The sequence below is a fragment of the Antennarius striatus genome, chromosome 2 (genome assembly GCF_040054535.1).
Source record: "Antennarius striatus isolate MH-2024 chromosome 2, ASM4005453v1, whole genome shotgun sequence".
Classification (NCBI taxonomy): Eukaryota; Metazoa; Chordata; class Actinopteri; order Lophiiformes; family Antennariidae; genus Antennarius; species Antennarius striatus.
Genome location: NC_090777.1, coordinates 25,925,838 through 25,953,595, shown reverse-complemented (window position 1 = coordinate 25,953,595; position 27,758 = coordinate 25,925,838). Strand labels below are relative to the sequence as shown.

At 45.8% G+C, this 27,758-nt stretch overlaps 1 protein-coding gene across 1 annotated transcript in view; it reads right to left on the bottom strand.

Moving 5' to 3' along the window:
* The window catches only part of oprl1 (opiate receptor-like 1), a 35,619-nt gene that overhangs the window by 7,516 nt on the left and 345 nt on the right, over nt 1–27,758 (bottom strand). Inside the window, exons 2-5 of the mRNA XM_068306349.1 lie at nt 22,552–22,762; nt 2,188–2,275; nt 1,910–2,092; nt 1,728–1,818 (exon numbers count right to left, since the gene is read on the bottom strand). Coding sequence (XP_068162450.1) covers nt 1,728–1,818; nt 1,910–2,092; nt 2,188–2,275; nt 22,552–22,760 — 571 coding nt within the window. The 5' untranslated portion in view covers nt 22,761–22,762. The remainder of the gene's footprint in view (nt 1–1,727; nt 1,819–1,909; nt 2,093–2,187; nt 2,276–22,551; nt 22,763–27,758) is intronic.

Genomic DNA, 27,758 nt, shown 5'->3' with positions numbered 1-27,758 from the left:
GACTGTTTCACTGTGTGAACCCGGACTGTTTCACTGTGTGAACCCGGACTGTTTCACTGTGTGAACCTGGACTGTTTCACTGTGTCTGTCTTTGGTCTTTTGTTAGTGAGTAACTGTTGTGTGTATTTATGTATTTATTGTGAGCAGATGTGAATTTCCCTCTGGATTAACAAAGCCTCTCTGTATGTATCTCTCTACCAGTCAAGGCGGATGACCGCCCTCCAGAGTCTGGGTCCTGCCTGGAGTTTCTTCCTCAATGAGGGAGTTTTCCCCCGCTGCTGTCACACATGGAGGCTTCTGTTGGGTCTCTCTGTCTGTTAAAACTCTTTGAAATGTCTGTTGACGTGATTAAATGCTATAAAAACAAAGGTTGACTGATCTATTTACCTATCTAGAGACCGAATACAAACTGACTGCGTTGTGCATTATTTAAAGAATCAAAGGGGGTTGAAGCATCCTCAAAGAACACCCGTCAGCCTCTTTTCCTTTAAAGCAAACATTTCCTCATGGTGTTTTTTGTTGAGTGAGCTTGAGAACACTCAAAGTGAGCTCTGAGGCGGGAGGCGTCAGAGGTGTGAAGGAGGTGAGGAGTGCGGATTAAATACCCAACAGGACGACTGGGAACAGGTGAAACTAATTGGACGAATCACAAAGGAGGGAAAAAAGAAATGACAGGAAGTCTCAAATAAAACAAATGAGGCATGAAAAGAAAACATGAAATAAATGATGTTGAACCCAGAGCCAGAAGAAGCCGCTGTGTTCCGTGTCATGTAATCATACATGTGCTGCATTTACATATTCATATATGTAATATTTCACCCACGAGGCGGAGGGGAGGCGATTGTTCTTCAAACGGCGGCACCAGGAAGCCTTCATTTGTTTTCATATTGATTCTGTGAAACGGAAAATTGTTCCCCCCTGATGTCGGATGAGCAGAAACGTCGTTTGATACGGCGAACGGCGAATGACAAGACATTACGCCGGGACTCTCATTTGATTTCGTTTTTTGCGTTATCGCTCGCCCGTCGTTAAGAAAAGCTTTCTGTTCCTCCTCAGACGACTCCGTCTGCATGGAATGACCTTGGGGGGCGCTTAAAGAAAATCACTCGCAAGATAATTAAATACTGACATAATGCTGTTATCAAAAGATCACAGAGGCTCGGATTTAATAGTTTAATACGTCTATTTATCAGAGATCTGGAAGGAGCGTCTAAAAATTCTGAAGCCAATTTGCTCTGATTTAATTCAAATAAATGCAGTTCACAGGTCTGTGAACCATCGATAAGCACACAGAATTTTAGCTCCTTAATTATTTTCTGATATCAAAAATTCTTGTTTTAAATAAAAGCACAGACAAAACGTACCAAAATGTGTTCTTGTCATTGCTTTTCAACATATGAAGCAGTTTTTAGTCGCTTTAAAGGGGCTTCGTGTCAGCCAGGAATGGGCGTGGCTGTTGTCATGACGATGAACAGTTTTGCTGGACTTGTTTCTTCAACCAATGAGCAATTTACTGAAAAAAAAATCAAGCTTTTAAATTTAAAAAAATGTAAAAAATGTAAAAAAAATTCATTTTCATTTTGAAAAATGAGATGAATTCTCTTCTTAGGTTATTTTTATCAGTGTGTGACATTCCCAGCATATGTGCATGTGTGTGTGTGTGTGTGTGTGTGTGTGTGTGTGTGTGTGTGTGTGTGTGTGTGTGTGTGTGTGGTTGTGTCACTTACTGTTGTGCTCTTGTTCCTCCTCTACATTTCCCAGGACCATGGCCGGAACCCCAAAGGCTGAGGCCAACACCCACACACAGATGTTCACCACCTGAGGATGATGATGATGATGACGATGATGATGTATTTAGAGCCGTTTCTTCCCTAAACCGGTTCTGACCCGTGGACGTCTCTGGACTGACCTTGGCCTTATGCGGCGTCCTCATGTCCAGCGCCTTGACGGGGTGGCACACGGCCACGTAGCGGTCCATGCTCATCACCGTCAGCGTGAAGGTGCTGGTGAACATGTTGTAGTAGTCGATGGACACCACCGCCTTGCACAGCGTGTTCCCGAACGGCCAGAACCCCAGGAACACGTCCGTGCCCTGGAGACGAGGGAGAACACATGAAAACCTTTGGGTCATACGTGTTGTGATGATGTCACGCGTCAGCTGACAACACGCCAGCGCTGACGTCCTACCTGGAAAGGTAGCGTGGCGAGGAAGAGGGAGTCCGCCAGCGCCAGGTTAAAGATGTAGATGTTGGTGGCGGTTTTCATCTTCGTGTATCTGAGGGGAGAAACAGTAAAAACGGAATCTGTTCACGTGATTAATCATTCAATCAATCAGTTTGATCAATTCCAATCAATTACACAAAAATCAAACGTTCTGCTTCAGATGAAACAAACTCGTCCACCTCCTCCTCCCTTCTCCTCCCACTTTCACTCCGTTTGGCCTCAGGCTCTTTCGCTCTCCTCCTCTTTGCTCCTCACAGAGTTTCCTTTTTCCTCTTTCCCTTTCTCCTCTCCTTCTCCTCTGACTCCATCTTCCTCTTCACCGCCTCTCATCTTTCCGGGGTCTCTCGCTCATCTATTCCTTCACATCCGTGTCTTTCAGCTCCCTCGCTTTACCTTCCTCTGACTTCTCTTTATCCTCCTTCCTCTCCAGCGTTTGAAAGAGGTTTTCAGTACTCCAGACCTTTACTGGATTGAACTGAACAGCTGCGTGATGACGAAGACGACGACGATGATGATGTCACCACTCTGGGTGTGGCCACGCTCCTCCAAACCCAATCCACACAATCAAATGCAAGACAGGTGGGTTTGACCTCTCACCTGAGGTCAAACGCCAAAGCTAAACGCTAAAAAGTGACAGATAGCATCTTTGCAGCTAGCATTAGCATTTCTGGAGTAGAGCCCTCTGTTAAACTTAAAGCGAGGCGTCGACAACTGTGTGACATCATTGGGTGGTTAATTAGCTAGCTGGATTAGCTATAGTCAAAGATAACTAGGCACTATGTCAGGCTTTATCTCCTCCAATTTCATTCCTCTCCTCCTCCTCTTCCTCTCTCTTACACCCCATCATCCTCCCCTCTTCATGCTGAAGACTTGAAGGCAGCAGAATTTTCAGGGAGAATATTTCATTATTTCCATCTCCCCACAATGGACTCCCGCTGCTCCTCCATTTATATTTATCTTTTGTCTTCCACCAAACATCTTGTCTTTTTTCATCTTACCTCTCAACGGGGTGTTTTGTCTGCTGGCAGAGATATATTCATATCTATTCCCTGCTCTACCCTCGTTCTCTTTGTCCAATTCCTTCACTCTCTGTCGCTCACGAACTATAATCGCATTATAATAAGTTCGAGGCTCCTGGCAGACGTGGAGAAGAGAGGGACGAGTGGCGGACGAGAGGAGAAAGGGAAGATGTAGCCCTGATTAAGCAGCAGATGAGCATTCGTCCTGAACATTGATGCTCTCCTTGGAGACGTTTGGGACGTGAGACCTTCACGACTATTTGTTCAGTAAAAACTGCATTAGCGTCACTGCAGGAACATCCAGTTCACTCGTAGAGTGGCAACGAGAAAAGAGAAGGTGATGACTCATTTGTGGGACACAAAAACGAGAACGTTGTCTTTTTGTGGGAACAGGTGGTTTTGAGAGTTCTCCGGAACCGCCGATTCCCAATGGCGAAATTCGTGGATGGATCCAAACAGCTGTCATCATCGTGAAAATCAGGTATTGTGTCTAAACAGGAGGTTTTTGTCTACTTGTCGGATTGACGACGTCAAAACCTGGTCATCAACAATCCCCAGCTGTCGTTGTGCGTGAGGCTAAGCTAATACGACTCGTCACTTCAAAGCGACTCCATCATGTTTCCGTTTCAATGGCTCAACTCGAATCTTTTCAACCTGTTGCGATAGATTTTATTCATTTGTTTTGTTGGTCAATCAAGCAATAAATTGATCTGATCCGGTTGATGGGCTTCAGGGCTTCGGTCGTACGTCTCACGCGAGATCAAAGCGTCTCCCCGGTCCGGACACGGCCGTCCGAGCCGAGCTGTCAGACCTAATTCCTCCTAAAGCGCAGCTGAAACTACTAATCTCTTGGCCTCGGTCCCGTTAGCGTTCACTCCCTGTCGGTGCTCAAGGAATTCTAAATCTTCAAAATAAGCATGACACGTTTATCCACCCGTTTAAGAGGGTTTACTGCGTTTTACTTCCTCAGATCTCTGTCTAATTCTCTATTCACTTCGTCATTGTCCTTTTATATAACGCGGTACCGTCCCGTGGGCTAAATCCAGTCTGTTCATTAAAACCAGCTTGTTGCAGCTCGCAGCCCTTTCACCAAAGACAAAGTTGTGTTGGATTGTGAGACAGTCGATTTATTTTTCTTTGCCTCAACATCGTCTCTCCTTTTTTTTGCCCCCCTTGCCCCCAGGCTTAACCATTCACTTACATTTCCGTGCAACTCCGAGCTTGCAATTAATTAAAGCCAATAATGAATAATCCCACGGGACACTCAGGAAATATATTTCAAGCCTTTGATAAAATTGAGGGTGATGAGGTCAAGATTCTTAAATTAGCGCCAGCGAATACTTTGTTTTCCAAAGGTGGGGTTAATTATAAGAGGAGAAGGATCACAAGCTGTATGCTGAACGATTGATCGTGCTATCCTGTCCACAAGTAGATTCAAGGGGCGTCCTGCCCAAAGTCAGCTTATAAAAAATCAAGGGGGACTGAGGAATACGCCGTAACACAACGTCTGGTAACCTTTCCATGCAGACGATGAAATCCTGTTTCCGTCTGAGGATGACTCCTGTCTTTGTTTTACAAAATCAAACCCTCCCTCTTCCTCTCCTTACGCGTGTGCTTCCGACACTCTTCCTTCTTATCGCTCCGTTCCTTCACTCCATTAAAGGAGGGAGGAGGAAAGGGATGAAAGGGGTCCATCTGATATCTATTTCATCTGCCGTGCTGTTCGCCTTCAAATATTAATATAACTTTGAATTATTCACAAACTGCCGGTCGGTGCTGTATGGGCTTAAATGAGCTGCCACACTCGAGTCGTGTGTGTATGTGTGTGTATTATTGGTTATTGATCTAAATGATAGGACAGAACTCCCAGAAATCATCACTGCTAGTTCAAAATCTAAGACTCAGTCCAGCTGTTTGTGTTCTAATTCTTTGTACGACAATCGTTTCTTTTTATATTAACATCCATGCAGGCATTATTATTAACGTATATTAATATTCCTGGTCAATAAGAGTTCAGTAATGTATGAATAATGTGTGGTAGAGTTCTGGAGGAAAGAGCCACCAAGTGATTGGACAGTCCCAAGAGTTTAAACTGCCTTCAACAGGCCCCTCCCCCACGCCCCAGTCACGCAAATCAAGGTTTGAAAACTTTTTTCTGTGCTGCAGAGTTTGGGTTTGGTGCCCACTCCCTCCAGGTGTGTTTCCATGGAGATAATGGAGATGAGCAAACTCGTTGAGCTCCCCCAATGCTGGAGTTGGAGGCGCAGACGGCTATACTTTGATGGACGAAGGAAGGAGATGGGAAAACGCGGTTCAAGCAGACCGCCACGTTGGGTCGGAGTGTTTGATGGTGATGGAGGAGAAGGAGGCGTGTCATTGGTCTTCGCTCTGTTCACCTGACTGGATTGGATGCATGAAAATGGACTTTATAACATGAGACTACCATTTCCTGTTTCCAAAAGACATAAAGTGAATAGGAATAAAATCCTGCCCACCATCATCGCCTAACCTGGACCTTGTGGTCATTAGCGTTACCATGACAATGGAGGTTCCTGCTCACCTTAATGAATCACGATCACGTCGTCAATCCAGAGAGTTTGACAACACAAGAATTGATTTTAAGCAAGAGTTCAGTCTGTTTTTCACTGATAGACGACAACAAAAGTTGGTTGATTTGACTCTTGATTTGATTTGAAATAAACGCAAATACGTGATGATGTCGTTAACTGATGAGCTCGAAGCATTTCATGGAAAAATAGATGATTTCCAGGAGTTTATTCTGTTTATCGCCACCGCCGCAGTTTCAAATGATGTGTTTGTCGTTTCCCTGTCCATTCGCCGTCTGCAGAGAAAAACTGCTGTTTTGGTAAACTCATTATTTCTGACCTTTTCTCTCGAAAGACTTTCAAAACTGCCGAAATCTCCTCCTCATTAATGCACCAGAATATCCACTCATTAAAGATCATTCATCATCAGCAACCGACTAAAAAATGCTTGAGGCTTTTGTACGAGGACTTTGTCACTACCTTCCCTTTGATGAACCATAAAGATGTAAAGGAAACGCCTGGAACTCTGGGGGTTTTTTGGCAGAATGTGAAGAAATGATAAAAGTTCTGAGGAAAATCTTTTTTTTTTCATCTTCTTACAAGTGGAAAAGGGAACAAGTGGAAGACGGAACAAGTGGTAGAGGTCGATGGTGAGCAGGAGGGTAACGGTGAGTCAAGGCTTTGGGCTGTTCGCTCATGACAAAACACTCAACAGTAATGGTTCAGGTGGCTCTGCAGCAAGGACTCCGAAAAGTGTGATATGAAATACTAAAGCAGGAGGTCAACGACCAGCCGTGGCTTTTCAGCCTTGGTAGAATGAAATTTTCCTTTGAAACTCTGCAACCGAAAGCATTTTGTGAACATTATGTTGTGCTGTCTATATTTCCAAACAACATTTCTCTCAATTCTTAGACTCTTCATTTACCTGCAAAACTTCAAGGACTCCTTCTGCTTCAGGCAACAAAGGTCCGCATTAGATATTCGACGTGTTCTCGGTTCATCTACCTGAGCTGACGCTCTTGGAAGGAATTCAGACTGCAGAGCTTTCACTGCAGTTTAGATTTTTAAGCGTGTCCATGTGATGATGAACGCACGCTGCACATGAACATGAAGACTAATAGTCGCTAAGCCAATGCAGAGCAGCAATTAGCACTGGGTGATGTGAATTACATGACAGGCACAAAGCGAAAAGCGTGGAAATTTGCATAAAGCTATGTAGTAAAAGCCTATCAGCGTTTAGGATCTCCAGATTCTCCATTTATAAGCAGGATGTTGAGCAGTAACTCTGGATAGGTGACTATAAACCATCAGAAACAGACAGAAGAGGCAGCAAAGAGGTTGGAACTATCTGAACATATCTTTATTTGACTTCCCTGGGGATGTGTGTGTTCACCACTGGTCAATATGTAATGAAACCTCAAACTGTAAAAAAACATAACAATCCGAGCCGAGACCAATCACATAAATTAACTCCATTTTCTACATTTCTTTAACCAGCTAAACCAGAAGTTCAGTTTATGCTTTCTTTGCAGGGTTACCATTGAAAATTAAACTGGTCTAACAGGCTGTCAAGCTCAGATGTCCTGAAATAATGAAGTGAGAAAGAGGCTTGAGGGGCTTGAGTGCACCCTGAAGAAAGACAGTCGCCAGTTGTGTCAGAAACACTGACAGACTCACTTTGGTGACAGAAACACTTTGTTGTCAGAAAGACTTTGTTGTCAGAAAGACTTTGTTGTCAGAAAGACTCGGGTCTCAAAAACACTTTAGTGACAGAAACACTTTGGTGTCAGAAACACTTTGGTGTCAGAAACATTTTGGTGTTAGAAAGACTTGGGTCTCAAAAACACTTAAGTGACAGAAACACTTTAGTGACAGAAACACTTTGTTGTCAGAAAGACTCGGGTCTCAAAAACACTTTAGTGACAGAAACACGTTGGTGTTAGAAAGACTTTGGTCTCAAAAACACTTTGGTGTCAGAAACACTTTGGTGTCAGAAACATTTTGTTGTCAGAAACACTTTTTGTCTCAAAAACACTTTGGTGTCAGAAACACTTTGGTGTCAGAGACACTTTGGTGTCAGAGACACTTTGGTGTCAGAGACACTTTGGTGTCAGAGATACTTTGGTCTCAAAAACACTTTGGTCTCAAAAACACTTTGGTGTCAGAAACACTTTGGTGTCAGAATGTCTTCGTTGCTCAACCTCATATAAAGTGTGGTCAGAGTATGAAAACGGTTTGTCTTCCTCTCTGATCTTGTGAATTTCCCTCGGTTCAATTTGCTGTTTTGCTCTTTTTAATTATTGCTTTCATCCGTCTCTGTGTCACAAACAATAAGAAAAACTTTCCGTCACCTTCTTCTCTATTCATCGCACTATGATTCTTACAAACAAGCTGCAGAACCGAATAAACCATCATTGTTTAACTTATCCATCCACACATAAATAAAAGTTCTATCATCTGGTCTCCACAAACAAAAAGAAAAAGGAAAAAAGGGGAACATCCTTAAAACATAAAGAAACAAACCATCCTTGAAAACTGGAAAATAAATTTTGAATGTTGATTAATAGGATGACATCAGCATTACAGCACCACCTGTGATTTATGGGTGGCAGTGTCTAATGAGGCCGGCTGGTAATTTATAACCGGAGACTGCTTTTAGAAGGTTGGAACATAAAGTGAGGTCTCGGTGGGGTTTTCAGAGAAAAGTCTCTCCTTAAATTGGTGCTGTTGATAGCCAAGAGTTGCTGCAGGATATTATTACTAATATTTATGGTAGTAAATGGTTAAAAATTGGAAGTAAAATGTGTTTAATGGACACCATTGCCGGATAAGTGGCTGTCAAAAACGCCTCAGGCTCCTTGTAGATATAGATGGAACATTTCCGTGATTGTGTTGAGATCGCTGGGAGTCATTTTCTTCCACACAAAGTCTTTATAATTCAAATATTGAATTAGGCTGGAGACAAGCTGCAGAGTGGAGGAAGCGGTAAACGCGGAGTTGTTCCGATTCCAATTCAAATGTTATCAGACGCTTTCATTCAAGCGTTCAAGACAACAGAACAAATCAAGATCAAACGGGACGTAAATCGAAGAATCGCTTGCGATTGATTCAGTTCATGTCTCATCTCTAACCACTCTTACTGCTGTGGAACATTTGGCAAATGTTTTATTACAGTTTGATCCTCTTTCCTATCAAACATAAGAATTGTTTTATCTTCAGATTGCCTCAGATCTCAGGCAATGTTACGACGAACAGAACAGATCTGTCGGCAAAGATATTTCAAAGCACAGAAGACTTTTAGTCTGTTCAAGATGTCAAAATAAAGAAAGCTCCGTTGGGTTGTTTAAGGATAGTTGAAGGGTGGGATCATGACTGACTTTAACCTTAATCTGTGTTTGACCTTTAAATCAATAATAATAATGATAATAATGATGATGCGGTTAATCCAGGCTTAAATCATCGAAATGCTATGATTACTTGAGTGAACTCATTTGTTGGACGCCTGACTTTTGTTTTGAAATGTTTATCGGATGTCATTGAATTGATTCAGACCAGCATAGGAAGCATTTTCTTCTTGGTTTCTGCCAATATACGTACCTGAGGTTGCATCTGTGATCAATACATGATCAAAACAGCTAAAGCCAACAGTCAAAGCCAACTTTGTATTTGAACACTATTAAAAGCATATTTAACATCGTGCAACCTTTGCTCACACCTTCTGCTCGCGAGTCTTCTTGAGCTCCAACTATAAAGCGCCAACGATCATAGAAATGCAAGCTTGCGAAAGTAACTTTAACTAAAGAGTGCACTCAAAAATTAAAACTAATTACTTAACACAAAAAGCACGGGTACTTGTGTTTATATTTATATTCTATTTTATTTATTTTTCACTATAAGGGTTGGTATTTGTATTGAACTATTTTTTAATATGTTTTCGAAACTGATATCAAGTCTTTGTGTGTTTTTGCTTCCTGTTAATGGTGTTTTTGAGTAGTTTATATTATTATTAAGGGTTAAATTCCAGAAGTATTCCCGTTAGCCTCTAGATATATTTTTAAGTAAGTGAGAATCATAATTTTATCCTAGACTGTTACATTAAGATGTCTCTTTCACCATATGAGTATACGTTTGAGTTTGAATAGGTTCAAGTCATTATTTATAGTAAAATAAAGGGTTTCACATGTCAAGAGACGATGGTGAAAGGGTTACATAAAGTCGAACGAAAAAGTGCTGTGCCGCCAGGTTCCCAAAGTCTATTGACATGTAAAGATCAACAGGAAGGGTTAAACCCAGCGTTTTTACGGGAAGACCTCCCATGAGTCAATGCGACGGCGCCTCATCGGCGTGAAAGTCATTCCATAGCGATGGAGGCTGTACCCTGGGATGAGGTGTTAATTAGCGCCTCACCTGCCATTCTGTCACAGGTTCTGCCACTGTCAGCGATGCGCACACACACACACACACACACACACACACACACACACACACACACACACACACACACACACACACACACACACACACACACACACACACACGCCTCCCCCTCCGCTCCGGCGCTTCTCAGCAGCCTGTAAATAATGAATGGTTTTTCTATGAATCTGGGTCCGGCGTGTGCTTGGTCAGCCAGCAGGTCCTCACTTGACAGCCTTTTCATCGCGGCGGCCGAGAGGCCGACCCTCCTCTCAGCTCCATCAGACGGATTACGGCGTTGGCCTCGTGATTGCGGCTGTCACCCGGCCAAAGCGGCGCATCATCGTGAAACCTTTGGACTCCATGTGAAATTACAGGGGAGGCTTTTTGCCACCAGCAGGTAAACTATCTTCAATGAGGTGACTGTTGAAGACCTGGTCGCTGCAGGGGAACGTGTACCCAGTAAATCACCTTCTCTCCTCAGCTCAGTACTTATCCGCCCCTCAACCCCTCTTTTTCCTCTTCCGCGCGCTCAGCTCCGGTTGCAAAGCGGAGGTAACGATGCACTCGGTGGTCGGCGAAGCCATTAGGTGCATCACGGCTTTCACTTCAACAACAACAACACCTGCTTCCACCCGCCTTAGCTACACCGAAAACATCCACGGAGGTGGAGAAACTTCAAGTGAAACTGGCCAATCCAAGTCCTGTTTGTTTGCGTTTCTAAATGGGACGTGAACCATCCAAGAAGACCTCACTCACAGGAACAGAGTTCATTTTTATGCATTTCACATCTATTTGATTTTATTTTAAAGCAAACATTCGTTTTAAATTTATGCATTTAAAATTAATTATAATATGCATAATTTAATCAATTTTTATATGTCTAAATAATCAAAGTTATAAGATTCCATTATTTCAAATCTAAGCATTTTCGAGTGTTAGCTCAGTCAAATTCCATCTGTTTGCTTATTTTATCAATTTGCACATTTTACGCAAAAACGTCTTTTGACACCCGGCCGCGTTCATGTTTTTAGACGGGGACACGGATTAATAATGATAATTTCCACATTTATTATTAACACTTTCTCTACGTTATTAATAGAAAATGAAAGGTCTTCATCAGGTGTTGGTCTTATCCAGGTGAGGGGAGCGTCGTTTGACTGACAGCGGGGGTGAAAACCTTCTTGGTGCCTCGACCTGTTAGCTGTGCTAAAGATCGCCGACTGTGTCGGCATCAAACCGGCCAGAGCGACATTTTGCATGCTGTTTAATGCGCTGCAGCAGAGCAGCTAATTAGTTTTGTAGCCCTCAGACGGTCATTAGTGCTGCTGCGCTTCTCTTAGCTGGATGTCGCTCTGGTTTCTTGATCAACAAGCTAAGCGTAGGTTCATGTGTGAGAAGGGGATGTAATGAGGGATGTAGCTGGAAGCGGTCCGGCTCGGTTTTTATCTAGCGTCGCCCCCCCCCCCCCCCCCAGTCAGAGGTCCTTCACAGGATCGTCTTCATCGCTTGAAGCCACTTCATTCAGTTTTTAGTCCAGTTTCAGTCAATTGAAAGAAACCTTTGAGCTTCCAGCTGTGTCGTCTCGCAATTATGCAAAAAGTAAGAAACACCCTCACGGATGCATCCATGTGCCGAAATTGTCAGTCGGGAAACGTCGATCTAAGTTCATGCGTGTGTGTGTGTGTGTGTGTGTGTAAGGTAATGTCACACTTTTTGGAAGTTTCTGGTGAGTTTTCAAATTTTCTTCAGAAACTTCCAGCAGCTTGTTTCTGTATTCCCAGTTATTCATGAGGACACCTGGATGAGCATCCGGATCTGACTGAGCTTCATGTTCATGGTTTCCCACCTGGGGGGTTTGGTGTGTGTGTGTGGGGGGGGGGGGGTGATGTTCTGTGATGAGTATTCATGGATCCTCTCTGAAACATACGGCTGGAGTTTGTTCAAAGTTACATCCGGCAGAAGAGGAAGTGAACAAACTGACTTAGTTTACTGAATGCATCACTCTCCAAAGCCTGTCGCCATGGCAACGTTCAATCATATAGTTTAAGAGGTCCAGCAGCGTCACATCCATTTCATACATCCTTGTTCGCTTCATTTACTCGTCCAATTTTCTGTAGAAGTTTACCTTTACCCACAATGCATTTGGACGGACGTTAAAAGGAACAGCTCGCATTTTAAAAGATGCCGTCATGTAAAACCAAATACAGACGCGTTGGGTTCGCGATTTATGGGCCCGTCGCTGTGGAAACGCACAAAATAAACAATCAACTGTTGAGTGCGGCGCGAGATGTTTGTGTTGTTTGTTTATCTGTTGTCCCCGAGCTCATATTTCAGGGGGTCATCCTGTCTTTAGCACCCCACCCCACCCCACCCCACCCCCATCTGACTCATCATTCCCTCACAGCCGCCATCATACCTATCAGCTCAGTGTTGTTCTGAGGGCACGGCTGTAATCAAGTGTGAAATTAGTTTGGATATGGTTTGATAGCGCTCCGTGTCTCCATGGATAAATTCAAAGCCCTTCTAATTACATACTGGAGCAGGTGGGGGCGGGGGGAGGGGGGTTGATGGGGGTGGGGTGGGGGCGGGTATGGCCCGTTTATCTACTGATAATCAGGAACATCTATCTACGAGGAGGCAGTTGTCAAAACTGTCTTTTCGTGCCAAGTCATACTTTTTTCGGGTCACGCTTTAAAACGAGACGTACGTCTTTAAGCGTTAGCCTGATTGCTAGTCGGGCTTCCTGTAGCGATAAACGGTACCCGACGGTTCCGTCGCTAATCAGACCAACAAAGAAATCAGAGCAGAGCCGTAAAGACGTTCTATAATAAGAGGCGATACGACCTTGTTTTGATCTCCTAGCTTAACACGCCTGATACGAGATCCAGATCTCGTTCCAGAGGCGGGAAATTTCTCCACCGAGTTTAAAACTTTGATTTATGAGTCGCCAGTTTGGTGTCAAAAATGGAACGCAGCTCCTGAAAAATGGGTCCAATACGCGGGTGAAGGATGATCAATCACGTTTTGCGCTCCCGTTTTCTGCTCCCATTGGAATGGATGCGACCACCTCCATGGCAACGAGAATTGCGACAGACAGAAGTGGAGACATCTTGTTCTGGATTATGTCAACTCGTCCTGGGAGGTTGTTTGGTTGCATCTCATCACCAAATGATAAAAGAAGAAGAAGACTTTCAAGTCTGCTCGCCACCTCTGATGTGGATTTTTGCTGTGATTTTTGTTCCTTGGCGTCGGATTGTGAAAAGTCACAGCGCCCCCTGCTGCCCTGGTGGACACACAACAGTGGTTTTTTACATATTGGCGTGGAAGATGGTCTAAAAAAATATCCAATGGGAAACATTCCCACACTGAGTGGGTGGGCCTATCCATCCAGCACCTTTATTCAGGTACCTAATACTTCCTGTGACCTTATATGGCACCAGAATGCAGTCTCAACTCAGAGCCATCAGTCTCTTTACGTCCTGTAGATCGACAGAGATGTAAAAGGCGTTGTTGTGTAGAGGAGGCGTGAATGCCGGCGGTTTCAAAAATCAATTCTCCTTCTGCCCCTCCACGCCAACAACTACCAATTAACCCCTTCACCTCCGCCCGCCCTCCCCACTTCCTTCATCTCTGCCTCCGTCCTCCCCAGCTCCCCTTCCACACTCTCGTTTCATCCCGTCCTCCCCCTCAGCATTCCAGCATCAACTATTAAATTACCCAGCATGCCGCGCCGCTACATTTCGTCTCCCTCGTACTCGCTCTTCCTTCGTCATGTTTGCAAACTGTTTTCCTCTGATCTCGTTTAGCGGCGAATGGATGAGCGTTCATCTCACGCAGCAGTATTTCAACCAGCGGCTGGTTTCCTGCGATCCGTGGGTCTACTTTATCGCTATGGGAACACGAGTCATAAATTGTATATAAGGTATTAAAAGGATGAGTAATGGCGCTAATTTAAATGCAGATTTTAAAGAAAGAGAGAGAGAAGAGAGAAGAACAACATTAATAGGATATTTATTGAGGCTTTTTTTCTTTTGCACCCACCCACCCACCCATCCATCCATCCATCCATCCATCCATCCATCCCCTACAAATTGCGGTTCTCGTTGATCTCGGGTCTGAAATCTCCCACAAAGTGATCGATCGTATTAATTAGCCATTGATGACCTCATCGCGGGTTTCTCCACGCTCAGGAACGCTAAACAGCGACTGTCAAAGGGGAAACCTTTTAATTAGCGTCTCATATCTTTGCTGTGGTTTGCGTCTCCCTTCCTCTTCCAGCTCCTTCCCTTTCTTTGCCGTCTCATTAAAGCCTGGCGTTACATTTATATTCACACCCTCTCCTTCATTTTAATGATCTAATTCTGCCTCAGCTGGAAACCCAATTCCGTTTTTGTCATATTTTTTTTCCTGTCATTGCCAACAAATCGGGTCCAGCCATCGTCTGTCGGGTCACTCCTCCCTCTTCAACTCACCTGTTCACAGCAACAAGTACCTGATTAAAGCCCCCCCCCCCCCTTAGACCTTTCATTAACGGTGGAGTCTTTACCTTCATTCCACCTCTTTCTGCCGTCCTCTCTCTTTGTCCCGGGTGCAGACGGACGGTGGTTTAATCTGTTTGTTTGTTTGTCTGCCTCTTAATGGCATGCGGCCACACAAACACCACTGATGGGATTTTAATGAATTCCAATATTTTTCTAATTAGACTCAGCTGAGGGTGAAAGGAAACGTCACGGAGGGACGCCCAGGAGGTCACCGAGACGTCGCTGCGGCCGTCATGTGGAGACACACCCGTTGGGTTTAATGGGACGGAACCCAATGTGTGTGTGTGTGTGTAGGTGTGTGTGTGTAGGTGTGTGTGTGTAGATGTATGTGTGTAGGTGTATGTGTGTGTGTGTGTGTGTGTGTGTGTGTCTTGACAATATCTGAAAAGCAAAATCGTGTGTTAGGATGGAACAGCTGATTTTGTTTTGAATATCAGGTCAAACGAGGGTCCCGGATCATCCATCCATCCATCCATCCACAAATTCATCCATGCATCCATCCATAATCCATCCATCCATCATCTGTCCATACATCCACAAATCCATCCATCCATCCATACAGCCATCCATCCACAAATCCATCATCTATCCATCCATCCATCATCCATCCATCCATCATCCATCCATCCATCCACCCATCATCCATTCACCCATCATCCATTCATCCATCCATCATCCATCCACCTATCATCCATCCACCCATCATCCATCAATCCATCACCTGTCCATCCATCCATCCATCCATCATCCATCCATCCATCCACAAATCCATCATCCATCCATCTGTCATCCATCCACCCATCATCCATCCACCCATCATCCATCCACCCATCATCCATCCATCCATCATCCATTCATTAATCCATCATTCATCCATTATTCATCCATCATCCATCATTCATCCATCCATTCATCATCCATCCATCCAGATTGGAAACATCCTGGACCAACCAATCACATTTCAGAGCTGGTAAACTCAATGAATCCACTGCAAGAACACAGACCCCCCCCCCCACACATACACACATAGAAGAGTCCCAAGTCATCAGGTGGGTTTCATAATACCCCCCTCCCCCCTGCCTGCTAGCATGTTTTTGAGTCGGCGGTCCACTCGTTCGCTAACCGGTCGCTCGCTGCTGTAGTTTTACATCTGATTACTTCCATCCGTTCACAATCAACCCGACAGGCCGCTGTTAAAAAAATCACACCCGGGTTCTGCCTTTAGGCTAAGTGGTGCAATCAGGGGTAGAAAGGGCGCCGCGTTGATGCCGTCCGGGCAGAAATTAGCCCCGCTGATGGTAAATGGTGTGGCTGCTTTTCACCATATGAGACCCTCATTATGGGGGGAGGCTGGCAGAGGCAGGGATGATTGCATACGCCGTTACCCTTTGTGTGTGTGTGTGTGTGTGTGTGTGTGTGTGTGTGTGTGTGTGTGTGTGTGTGTGTGTGTGTGTGTGTGTGATGGATCAGCCTTCCAGCTAAATCTAATCTGTTGCCGGTGAGAAGAAATGATGCATTTCTTCCGAACCACATGTCTTTCCATTGCGCGGCGGGGAAGTCGCTCCCAACGTCTCCGGGTGTCGCTGCAGATTACGTAACCGATTCATCGTCTCGTCAAACGTCTGTCAGCAGCGACGGAAAAACAGTGGGACAGTTTTCTGGTGTCAGTCATCGGTTCTGTTTGTGACTTCCTTTCGGTTTATTCGACCACGACTCGCCCATGGTGTCCCAACGCTAAGAAGCGTGACATGGACTCAGGGTCGAGAAGGAACTGAGAATTCTGGAGCAGATCCAGACAGAAGACTGGATTCACAACCAGTTACACTGGTTCTATCCCAAACTGGCATCAGAGATGGGAAATCTGATTGAATTTGGGAGGAATCCAGAGAACAACAAATCTTTTGGATCTTTCTTTCGCTGTCGGTAAACTTCCAAACAGGATCTTGTGTCAGATGCGGCGTGGGTTCATTAAATCTGTTGTTCTTACATCGGAGCGCCAAAAGAATGGAAAAGGTATCAGAGCTGCTCTGGTCAGGACTAAAACATTTCCCCGACGGAGCAACAAAAATCTTGCGAAGAATGTTCGACCTTCCCCTCGTTCGGCGAGGAGCGAGTCAGACTGTTCTCACATTCGCTGCCGAGTTTGGAGGTCAAACTCGGTCCATTAAGCAGTGGGAACAAGTGGAAACCACAGGAGTCTTTGGGCTTGATGATATATATATGCTGGGCTTTGGATTTTTAGAACCAACTTCCTTCATCCTGTCCAATCTTTCAGTCAGTTGGTGGATAAAAATGAAGAAATTAGAACCTGCAGACTTTAATAAATGCTTCAAGATTCAAGCAGACAAGCATAAAAATGCTTCAATTATTTCTAATTAGGAATCGTTGAGTTGCTCACACAGCTGGTTCCACATGGAAACACAGCGGAGAGGTAAAACCCAGAGACAATCACGCCGAACTGGTCGATGATGTTTCAACCAGCTGACTGATCACTGGGAGGTTCAGGAACCATTCCATTTAGAGGATATGTCCACATTTAAATGGGACCCTCATCGGACTCTCCCGGAACACCGTCTGACGGACCTTACGGGATCGGGACGGATCTAAATGAAGGTGTTGGGATTCGAGACCCTTCGGCAGCGACGCTCAACCCTGCTGACATTGGCGCCGTCCGGATGCTCGCCGTCTGAACGTGGAACCGCTGCAGTCGTAATTGACTTGGACACAGTTTTAGATAATGAACCTGATCTCATTACGACTGTTGAACCAGCCCGAGATTAAAAAAAAAAAACAGGCCGAGAGGGATTAGAGAACGAAGGGAAAGCAAAACACATTCACCAGTCCTGACTCCGTTTATTATCCTCGATTAAAGACATAAAGGACGGGAGAGGAGGTGAAAACAAGCGGCGTTCAATTTATTATAAGAGAGAAAACAAACAGCTGGGTCGACTCGAGTAACATCCGCTATCCTAATAAAACAACATGATTTCCGCCCAAATGCTCGTCTGAAAAACTGAACGCGCAGCAAGAAGGTGAAAAACAAAATCATCTGACCTTGGATGTCCTTCTGAGCCCATCTGGCGCCTCGTTCGCATCAGGGTTTACATTTTAACGCTCATTTGCTGCCGTGCATCTGAGGACGAGCACATTTCATCACATTTTAACATACGGTCAGACCGGGTCGATGAATGAGACGTTTGAAGCTCAGCAGGTCCAGGAGACAAAGACGCACAAACACTCGAATTGGCTGACATCCCCAAGAAATCCATAACGGTTCATCCAATGGCGTTCCTCCGTCCTCCGAAAGGTCGGCTCGGGAAACGCTCTTAATGTAGAGAAACAGCAAGAGTTCACAGCGTTGCCGGGTCAACACCCGTCAAATTCACACTCCAGATGGACGAAAGCATCCCATAATAACCACCAGTGGTAGCTGCTGTTAGCTTAGCTAGCCACGCGGTTAGATATCCAATCAACTGGACGCCCGGAAACGCCAGAGGTGTGTTTGGGACTGTAGGGAAGGTCGATTAGCCGGATACCAGAAACATCCTTGGAATGATTTGGTGGTTGGGGAGCAGAACCAACAAAGACGTTCTGTTAGATCCTCTGGGGACCATGAATACTGTCTTTGTCATGTCTGCTGGACAGATTCTTGAAACCTTCGGAGTTCCTTCGGACCAGGAGGCATTGGGGTTTTGCTTCCCCCGGATGTCATGTAAGGTTGTATCACTGCTCAACAGGTGAGTCGACTCTGGTCACTGTTGGAGGCCATCCAAGTCATCTCACCAACATCTGTCCACCTCACCACCAGGTGCGGCTTCGCTCGCAACGAGAGCGCTAAACGGAGCGAGTCTTGTAAAATACGCAGATGAAAGTTCGCCCATCTCACGGAGACGGAGAGGTCATGTGATCGGCGGCCGTGTTTGGACAGTCTCTGCTGTCAGTGCAGCGGACTAATTTGCTGTGCAGAGCAAACGGAATCATAATTCACCGCCATCGTTAGGCAGGAGGAAGGCGGCGTCATTAGCCTGCAGCGCGGACACACACACACACACACACACACACACACACATAGGTACAGATGGATCCATTAGCAGGTAGATGCATTAGCATGTTCTCATTAGGTCATTATTCCACCTGCAGAGGCAGATTATCGGTCGACTGTTTCAACCTGAAGACCTAAACGGCAGCTAGCAACAAGTACCTTCGAATCTATAGAGGAGAGTTTACCCGACAAACATCGTCGAAACGATCAAACCAGCTAAAAACATACAATAACACTTGTAGAGGAAGTACAGTGGTTGTACAGGAAGTACATACATCCATGTCGTGGACCATTTATCTGTTTCCTGTCTGTAGGTCTTTACAACGTGGCCTGAAATGATCCGGCGTTGGATGGATTTCAAATCGCCTTTGAAATTCCAGGCCGCCCTACCAAGCTTCTGAAGCGACGGTCACACGTTGGAGTTTCTTTCCACGCCATCGGGTTTTCCAGCAGTTGAGGGATAACTGACAGGGAAAATAACGACGCCTGACTTCCCCTCGCTGTCGGGAATCTGCGGCGTTTATTCTCCCAGACACCCGGTGGCGCATTCGCCGCCTCGCTGCGTGAGTGCGATCGGGTGGGCGTCGAAATCAAAACCGTGACGTCGGAGACGAACCGGTTTGACGGACGGAGACACAAACTAACTAATAAACAGTCATCATCGGCATAATGAGAACGGCTCTGGATGAATAGGGATGACACACGAACGTTGTGAGCAGGAAAGAGGAGATGAAAGATGATCAGATAATGTGATGGATACCCCCTCTCTCTCCCTTCTCCTCTTTCATTCCACATTTCTTTGTCTTTGCCCTTCATTTCTATCATTCTCCGTTTATTCACCTCTCTTCGTTGTTGTCTTTGTTCGTATTTATCCCGTCTGTTTTCATAAAATAAAACCAGTAAGCGTAACCTTCGCACGGCAGCATGCCTACAGGCTCCACCTTTACGTCCAACTGACATTTTATCCTCGGGAAAAAAAATGTAAATAAATGAAGATCACAAAAGAAGTCGGACCCGACCTCCGATGACGAGGGCGACACCATGATTGTTTAGTTTGAAATCCATTCAAGAGCTGACAAATAGGAGGTCAGAATCAGTGTGTGTGTGTGTGTGTGTGTGTGTGTTTGTTTGCTGTGACTCCAAACACTCTCGCTCAGACCATCTGTGCATAATTACCCATTCAGTCCATTTATGTCTGTGAGCCAAACATGAATATTTCATTTTTGTCTGACTACTCATGGACGTTTTGGCTCGATGTGCTGAAAGAGGTTGATGTCACCGAGAACACGGCGAGCAGGCTTTTACTTACAATACTGGGAAGAAAAAATAAATAAAGAATTTTTTTTTTAAAAATCACAAAAATCTGGATATGAAACACCGAAATCCTAGCGACTGTAACGGCTAGCTTCTGGTGTATCCTGGTGATCGCTATGGCGACCTCATCCTAATTACGTTCAATTACGAGCCCCCATTGTCGCATCAAACACAAATTCTTCCTCGTCTCACAAATGGGCGTGGTCGCTGCAGCGATTGGCGCCACATTTCTTGGTCATTTGTGACGTTTCTTGGGTGGCGTCTGATGCTCCGCCCCCATAGCAGAGGATTACTCCTCCCCTTCTGGCGTAGAGGAACGTCGTCTGTCGTCTACGGTAAACTCTGCCACCATTGGTTTTGTGGTTCCTACCGATGACATCACGCAATCGATCCTAACAAACAATGGCAAAAGTATTTGGCCCCTGTTCTCTCAGCTAAAATGTTGAAATACATTTGGTTCCACTTCCCGATTGTGTCTCACATGTTGTTGATTCTTGAAAAAATATTTTCAGTTTGTTATCTTTAAGTTTGAAGCCTGGAGTGTTGCGAAATGTCAAAACGGCTTGGCAGGGCCAATACTTTCACAAGGCACTGTAAAATGATCAGGCAGAAACATCACAGCTGTTAAGACGCTCGCTTCCCGATTCCGAGTGGATTCCTCGCTATGCCAAATAACCCAGACAGATTAGTGTGAAGAGTTTCTGAGGACGCAACCTCATTACCTCCGGTGCCAGAAGCTGTTCAAAAGCCAGATTTTCTCCACAGATGGTCGCAAAATGACCCTCAGCTCCGCCGACGAGGATCCGGTCGTTTTGGTTTTGAGGGATCCAACGCCAAGACAAACTGCTGACCGGCGTCGTTTGATAGAACACACATCGCGTTCCAAGACAAACGACCATCGCGCTCCTGTTGCGTCCCTCGTGTTTTGCATTCGACCATCTGTTTGAATTGCTCAGGCGTGATTGCCCTCGGCTCTCCCGGGACGCCACAGACCGACTTGACCGGACTGTCCAAATTCAATTCCTGATTGGGACGCGTCCCTCCCGCTGCCTAGCAACGGAAAACAATCTAACTTTACATTAGCCGCTAACGCTAGCTGGTGAACTTTCACCGACGGTGACAAAGGCTCACCCCGCCCGTGCGCTGCTGTTGCTGCGTGACTAAAGCGAGTTGTCGCAATCCATCAGTCGTCGTCACACGTGACAAATACGTGTGCGACTCGAGGTTACTACGCGTTTCTTGCGGAGGTTTTTCTTTCTGTGTGTGTGTGTGTGTGTGTTTGTGTGCGCGACACAACTATGAGTGTGTTTCCTTCCTCGGGGAGTTGTGTGGTGTTTTAGTTATTATGTGAACACAATGGGCTGGAAGTGCGATGTGTGTGGGTTTGTGCTAATGTCCTTCCATCCATCTGCTTTACAACAGTGTGAGTATTTTGTCAACGTTAAATCTGCTGCTCAGACTTGGTTTCTCCTCCTTCCTCCTCCTGCAGAGTCTGAACGGTTGGGCAGCCATCCCACTGCAGGACGACTTGAACTCCTAAACCTGTTACTACCCTCCTTGTAATTACCCACAATCTATCAGCTTAATGTGGAGCCTCTCAGAGTCCCATTGGGCCTAATTCGTTAAGTATTGGGCACTTAGTAGATGCTGTGACCCGAGTCTGAGATGATTCTTTAATGCTTTAAAGGATTTACAACCATCACAGTCGGCTCGGATTTTAAATGCATGATTGAAGTTTGGTTCAACGTCTATATAAGTTAAGCCTCAAGTCTCCCGCAGGGATTTACACTCTATGCTTTACCCGATGAGGTACAGGTCAATAACAGAGAAGAGCTGTACCTTCAGGTCTCCTACCTGGAGAGGACGGCTCCATTACGGATTTGTTTAGAAAGGTTAAGGAGTGCCACAGGGAGATGGAAGCATGAAGAGAAATGCTTCACGGACAAATTGAGCTACCTACTGGAGGTTTGGACCATCTAACAGCTGTCTGGCTCTCATAGCAACAGAAACACACGCTAGCATTATGTTATGCTAACAGCTAAAACACAGAAATGATGTTAGCAGGTTACAAAAAGCCGCCTGTTGGGACATTCTTACCAATAAACCCAATTTTTCCAACATTTCACACAAGTTTCAGGAAGACTTAGGGATATGGAACTGATGCTGGTCAGGGACTGAAGTAACAGACGGAGTAATATGGAGCAGCTGTGGTGATTTTTGTAGGTTTAGACTGCATAATTAATAAAAACATTATTTAAGTATTTTATTGCTATGGCAACAGAGGAACCGTTTCACAATATGAAGCCTCAGAAGATGCGGAAAACCTGGAAGCATGGCTTACGCAAGATTGTCTCCGGGGAAAACCCCCTTGCTTAAGGACTTTTCTAGACACTAGTGTTGAGTACCGGCCTTGCTCGTACTCGGTCCTACAAACATTATAGGTTTCTCACCTTATGATGACATACATGACCAGGAAATTCCCCACCAGGCCGATGACGCAGACGATCATGTAGACGACCACGATGGTGACCTTCACCCCCGTCGGCAGCAGGGCGTCGGTCTCGTTGTTGCCGCCGCTGAAGTTGCTCTGGAAAAACGAGCTGTTGTAGAACTGCAGGTGGCTGAGCTCAGCCAGCAGTAAGTCCTCCGGGTAGTCCATCTCTAGCCGAGAGCGAGGAACAAGGAGAGAGACGTGTGGTTAGATGAAGGTTTGACGTGACATCGCTAAACTGTAGATTTTCAATATTCAAATGGTCAATTAATTGTAAACCTAATAATCTGCACAACTTTTTAGCAACACAGAGAAATTTGTGTCGTCACTCGTCGGTTCTTGGCCTCCTGTCGTGAAATCTTGAGTTTGGAATTTTGGTCATAGTTTCCTTAGATTTTCTTGGCGCCAAAAGAAGCACACTGCTACACCTCCATACTGTTCCTGAGGCAACCACCTGCCCTGAAGCATCATCGCTTATGTTACCCTAAATGGGGCCATAATTTACAGTAAAGACACACTTGTGCCCATCATGCTAACGTGTAAATGACATTGCGCCACTTCCTGCTGCTACAGACAAAGGTTGCTTTCAGCAACAGCGGGGTGGATCGAGGAAGCAGGAACGACAGATGGGAATAAAGGTAAAGGAGGGGGGGTGGGTAGAAATACGGCCGGTGGGGAAGGGGGAGGTAAAGAAACAGGTTAGGGGATGGAAATAACAAAGGATAAAGAAAAACATGAGGAGAGGAGGATCAACAGACAAAAAAGAAGCGAGAAGGAGCCAGGAAGTAGAGGAAGAGGAAAAAGTGGGTTGATGGAGAAGAAGGAAGGGAAAGGTTGAGGGAATGAAGGTAGAGAAAGGAAGAGATATGGTGTTACTGCGCCTCGTGAAGAAGATGTTAGCGTCCAGACGAAGGCTTTAATTTAATATTCATGTTCATCGGATGCTCTGGGAATAAAAGCTTTTTATCAGCAGTGAATGAATTTAAATGTGGATGTTTATGTTATTATATCCATCACCACGCTAGCCAATGAGAGAGCAGCTGGCAGCACCCCAGGCAAGAACATTTTAGCCTTTTAGGCTAACGTTTGTGAACATATCACACCTCCAGTTGTGAAGGATGGACAGATCGATAGTCACTAAAAGGTGTTGATCTCATCTTCATGACCTTTCCCTCCTCCTCAGTCGTCCCTCCTGTTTCTCACTGTAAAGTAGGCCGATCGCTACGGCAACGCCTTCGGTCACTCCTTCAGAGATGAAGCGAGGCGATGCCGATGTCGTCTGCGTAATGGAATCACAGCGATTATCTGTGCAGCACTGTTCACCACGTCATTCCATCAGTTCGACTTTTAAAACTCTCGCAGTGATTCCAGCTTCGGAGACACGGTGAGGAGTCCGGAGGCGGGAGTCGGTACCTCCTCTTACGAGACTCCAGGTTGGGAATGACTTGATGCACGGTGGAGGAGGAGAAGCATCTGGGATCTCGTACACGAGGACAGAAAATGAACGACGAGTGGTGGATGCGGCGTCTGTGGCGGTGAAGAGGCGCCACATCCTCAACGAGGCACTCGATGCAGCTGTCGATCTACCTCCTGACCCTCATCCATAATCATCAGATTCTTCTGCAAGCGGCTGAGAGGAGTGGAGGATGGAGGAACAAACCCCATCCGGCCCGGGGACAGTTCTGAACCCAGACGTGGACCTGAATCGGTGGCTACAGATCTACCGCCCGGCCTCCATCGACACCAGACTGCGGTTCTGCAACAGCCTTCCAGCTGCAGCAGCGACTCCTGTGAACTCCTTCCCTCCTCTCTAATCATGAATATTCATCAAATCAAAGCAGTAAAAGAACTGCTGCGCTCCTGAACGTCCCCGGGGTCGCTGCCAGGCTCCATGCACACGGGTTATCTACGCACTAATATCTCTCTTCTCTCTCTTCCTACGTTCCTCCGCTCCTACACCCTCGCCATCAAAACACAGGCTTTTGTTTAACCGAGTCAGATCTCTGCTGCAGTGTGTGTGTGTGTGTGTGTGTGTGTGTGTGTGTGTGTGTGTGTTTGTGTGTGCTTTGTCTTCCTAGGCTTTGAAGAAACATGCCGTTACACAACTGTGAAGTGTGTGTCCATGTAAGGCTGCGATGCCACTCTGGGTGGGCCGCCGTACCACTCTCATGACGCGTTGAGGCGGCGATGATGTGTTTGACGCTACTGATGGAAACACGGCGATTGTGCGTTTCCACTGGTGATGTCCACCCAAAGGAATGAAACGGCGCATTCGCTGCTAACATGTCGACCAACTCGACAGGAAGGAGGAACGACCAGCGGCAAATGTGACTCATCGGGTTCAGAGCCCGGTTCAGCTGCTTTTTTGGGGTTCATCTGATGGATGGAATCAAAATAGATCCGCGTCAGCGTGTGGAAACGCGACTTCTACGTCACGTCAAGAAGACGTCGAGCTCGGAACGTTCTCTCCTCACTGGGAACGTCAGTATGAAGTTACAGCTCAGGACGCTCTGAGATTAACAACCTGAATGTTTTCTTTTTCATGCGTGAAAGAAGTCAATCTTATTGAAGCCGTCGGCGCCTCGGTGACAACCAATCAGGAGGAATTCCAGCAGTCATGAAAAACAAATACGTTGGAATCTTCAGAGAGGACGAGTTCATGTTGGATGCTGCTCACTAAATATGGAGGCAGGAGAAGGACGCGCTGCGCTCAGACCGAGGCGGAGGGAGCGCCGCCGCGCAGGAAGTGTAACGCAAACAGTTAATAAGTCCATAGAGTTCAGGTAAACTGTTGGGGGACATGAAGCCTCTGCTCTTCCTCAAGCCTTCAGATTGTTGGTGGTCGTCCAAATGCTAACAGTGACGTAAAGAACTGGATTCTGTGGCGTCTGACGGTCCACATGGACATCAGGTCATGGGTTCACGCCGACACCAGAATCTAAAAACGCATCAACAGATCATGGTTTGTGAAGAAACGGCAGCGTTCGTCGGGTTTGTAGCTACGCCGCCCCCTAACTGTTTCTGAAGGTACTGCTCGGAAAAGGGGAGCGAATGTGGTTGAAACAAATCAGAGTGGTGACATCAGCGAACTTCCTGTTTTGATCCCCCTTGATGAATAACAACAGAATCCAACACTGGTTGGCATTGTTAGCATCGTTAGCTACACTCGTGTTTCCATTGATGCATAAGCAGGTATCGCACATTCATCGATCACACCTTGTAGCGCGTCCGAATATTCTGAAATGCATAGAATCTATCTGATGTGGTTGCCACGGCAACACAGTATTTCCTGTGGGCTGGTCCTACCTGCTAAACTCTACACAACCCGTCCACCTCCATCCAGCAGCGTCCTCCACGCTCGCCCACTGATCATGTGACATACTGACGGGAGGGGGGTGTTGGAGGGGGGGTTGTTGGGGGGGGTTCTGTCACCTGTCATCCTCACACGTGTTTCATCAGTTCCCTCTAAAGGCCTCTGAGTGCTGGCTGACGTAAACCTCTCCCCCACACAGATTCGCCGTGGCGCTCCTGTTGGAGGTGCGTTGGGACACACCTCCGCCCGTCATCAGGTGTTTCCACCAATCCGCAGGTCGGCGTTCATGACGGCGAGCTCCCTGCAGACGGGAGGCTTCCTGTTTTAATCATGAGCCCCACTGGAGAACAGGGATTAACCACTTCCTGTCTCCGTGTTGGATGTCAACAACCGCCGCCAGCATGTTAACAGCTAACGCCGTGTTTATACTGGACCAGTAAGAACCTGAACCCAGAGTCCAGGACCAGAACATCTACTGGTCTGTTTACTGGTCTGTGTTTACTGGTCTGTGTTTACTGGTCTGTGTTTACTGGTCTGTGTTTACTGGTCTGTGTCTACTGGTCTGTGTTTACTGGTCTGTGTTTACTGGTCTGTGTCTACTGGTCTGTGTTTACTGGTATGTGTTTACTGGTCTGTGTTTACTGGTCTGTGTTTACTGGTCTGTGTTTACTGGTCTGTGTTTACTGGTCTGTTTACTGGTCTGTTTACTGGTCTGTGTTTACTGGTCTGTGTTTACTGGTCTGTTTACTGGTCTGTGTTTACTGGTCTGTGTTTACTGGTATGTGTTTACTGGTCTGTTTACTGGTCTATGTTTACTGGTCTGTGTTTACTGGTCTGTGTTTACTGGTCTGTGTTTACTGGTCTGTGTTTACTGGTCTATGTTTACTGGTCTGTTTACTGGTCTGTGTTTACTGGTCTGTTTACTGGTCTGTGTTTACTGGTCTGTTTACTGGTCTGTGTTTACTGGTCTGTGTTTACTGGTATGTGTTTACTGGTCTGTTTACTGGTCTATGTTTACTGGTCTGTGTTTACTGGTCTGTGTTTACTGGTCTGTGTTTACTGGTCTGTGTTTACTGGTCTGTGTTTACTGGTCTGTTTACTGGTCTGTGTTTACTGGTCTGTGTTTACTGGTCTATGTTTACTGGTCTGTGTTTACTGGTCTGTTTACTGGTCTGTGTTTACTGGTCTGTGTTTACTGGTCTATGTTTACTGGTATGTGTTTACTGGTCTGTGTTTACTGGTCTGTGTTTACTGGTCTGTTTACTGGTCTGTGTTTACTGGTCTGTGTTTACTGGTCTATGTTTACTGGTCTATGTTTACTGGTCTGTGTTTACTGGTCTGTGTTTACTGGTCTGTTTACTGGTCTGTGTTTACTGGTCTGTGTTTACTGGTCTGTTTACTGGTCTGTGTTTACTGGTCTGTGTTTACTGGTCTGTGTTTACTGGTCTGTGTCTACTGGTCTGTGTTTACTGGTCTGTGTCTACTGGTCTGTGAATTCTCCTGTACATTGTGGCAGTAACTCACATCACTACAGACCTGATGCAAAGTATGACATTAGTAACACCTAAGCCACAGAGAGAGGGAGAGAGAGAGAGAGAGAGAGAGAGAGAGAGAGAGAGAGAGAGAGAGAGAGACAGACTGAATCAGCTGTTTCAATCCAATCACACTCGAATGCACCAAACTGTCAAACATCTTTTTTTCCCAGGCAACCTGTCACGCAAACGCACCAGGGGGATGAAGCAAGTGTGTTGTGTACAAACAGACTTAAACGCGCCGCTCCAAACGCACACCGCACACCGCACAACACTTTAAACGACAGGTACGTCACGCAAACGCCACGCGCCATGTCTGCG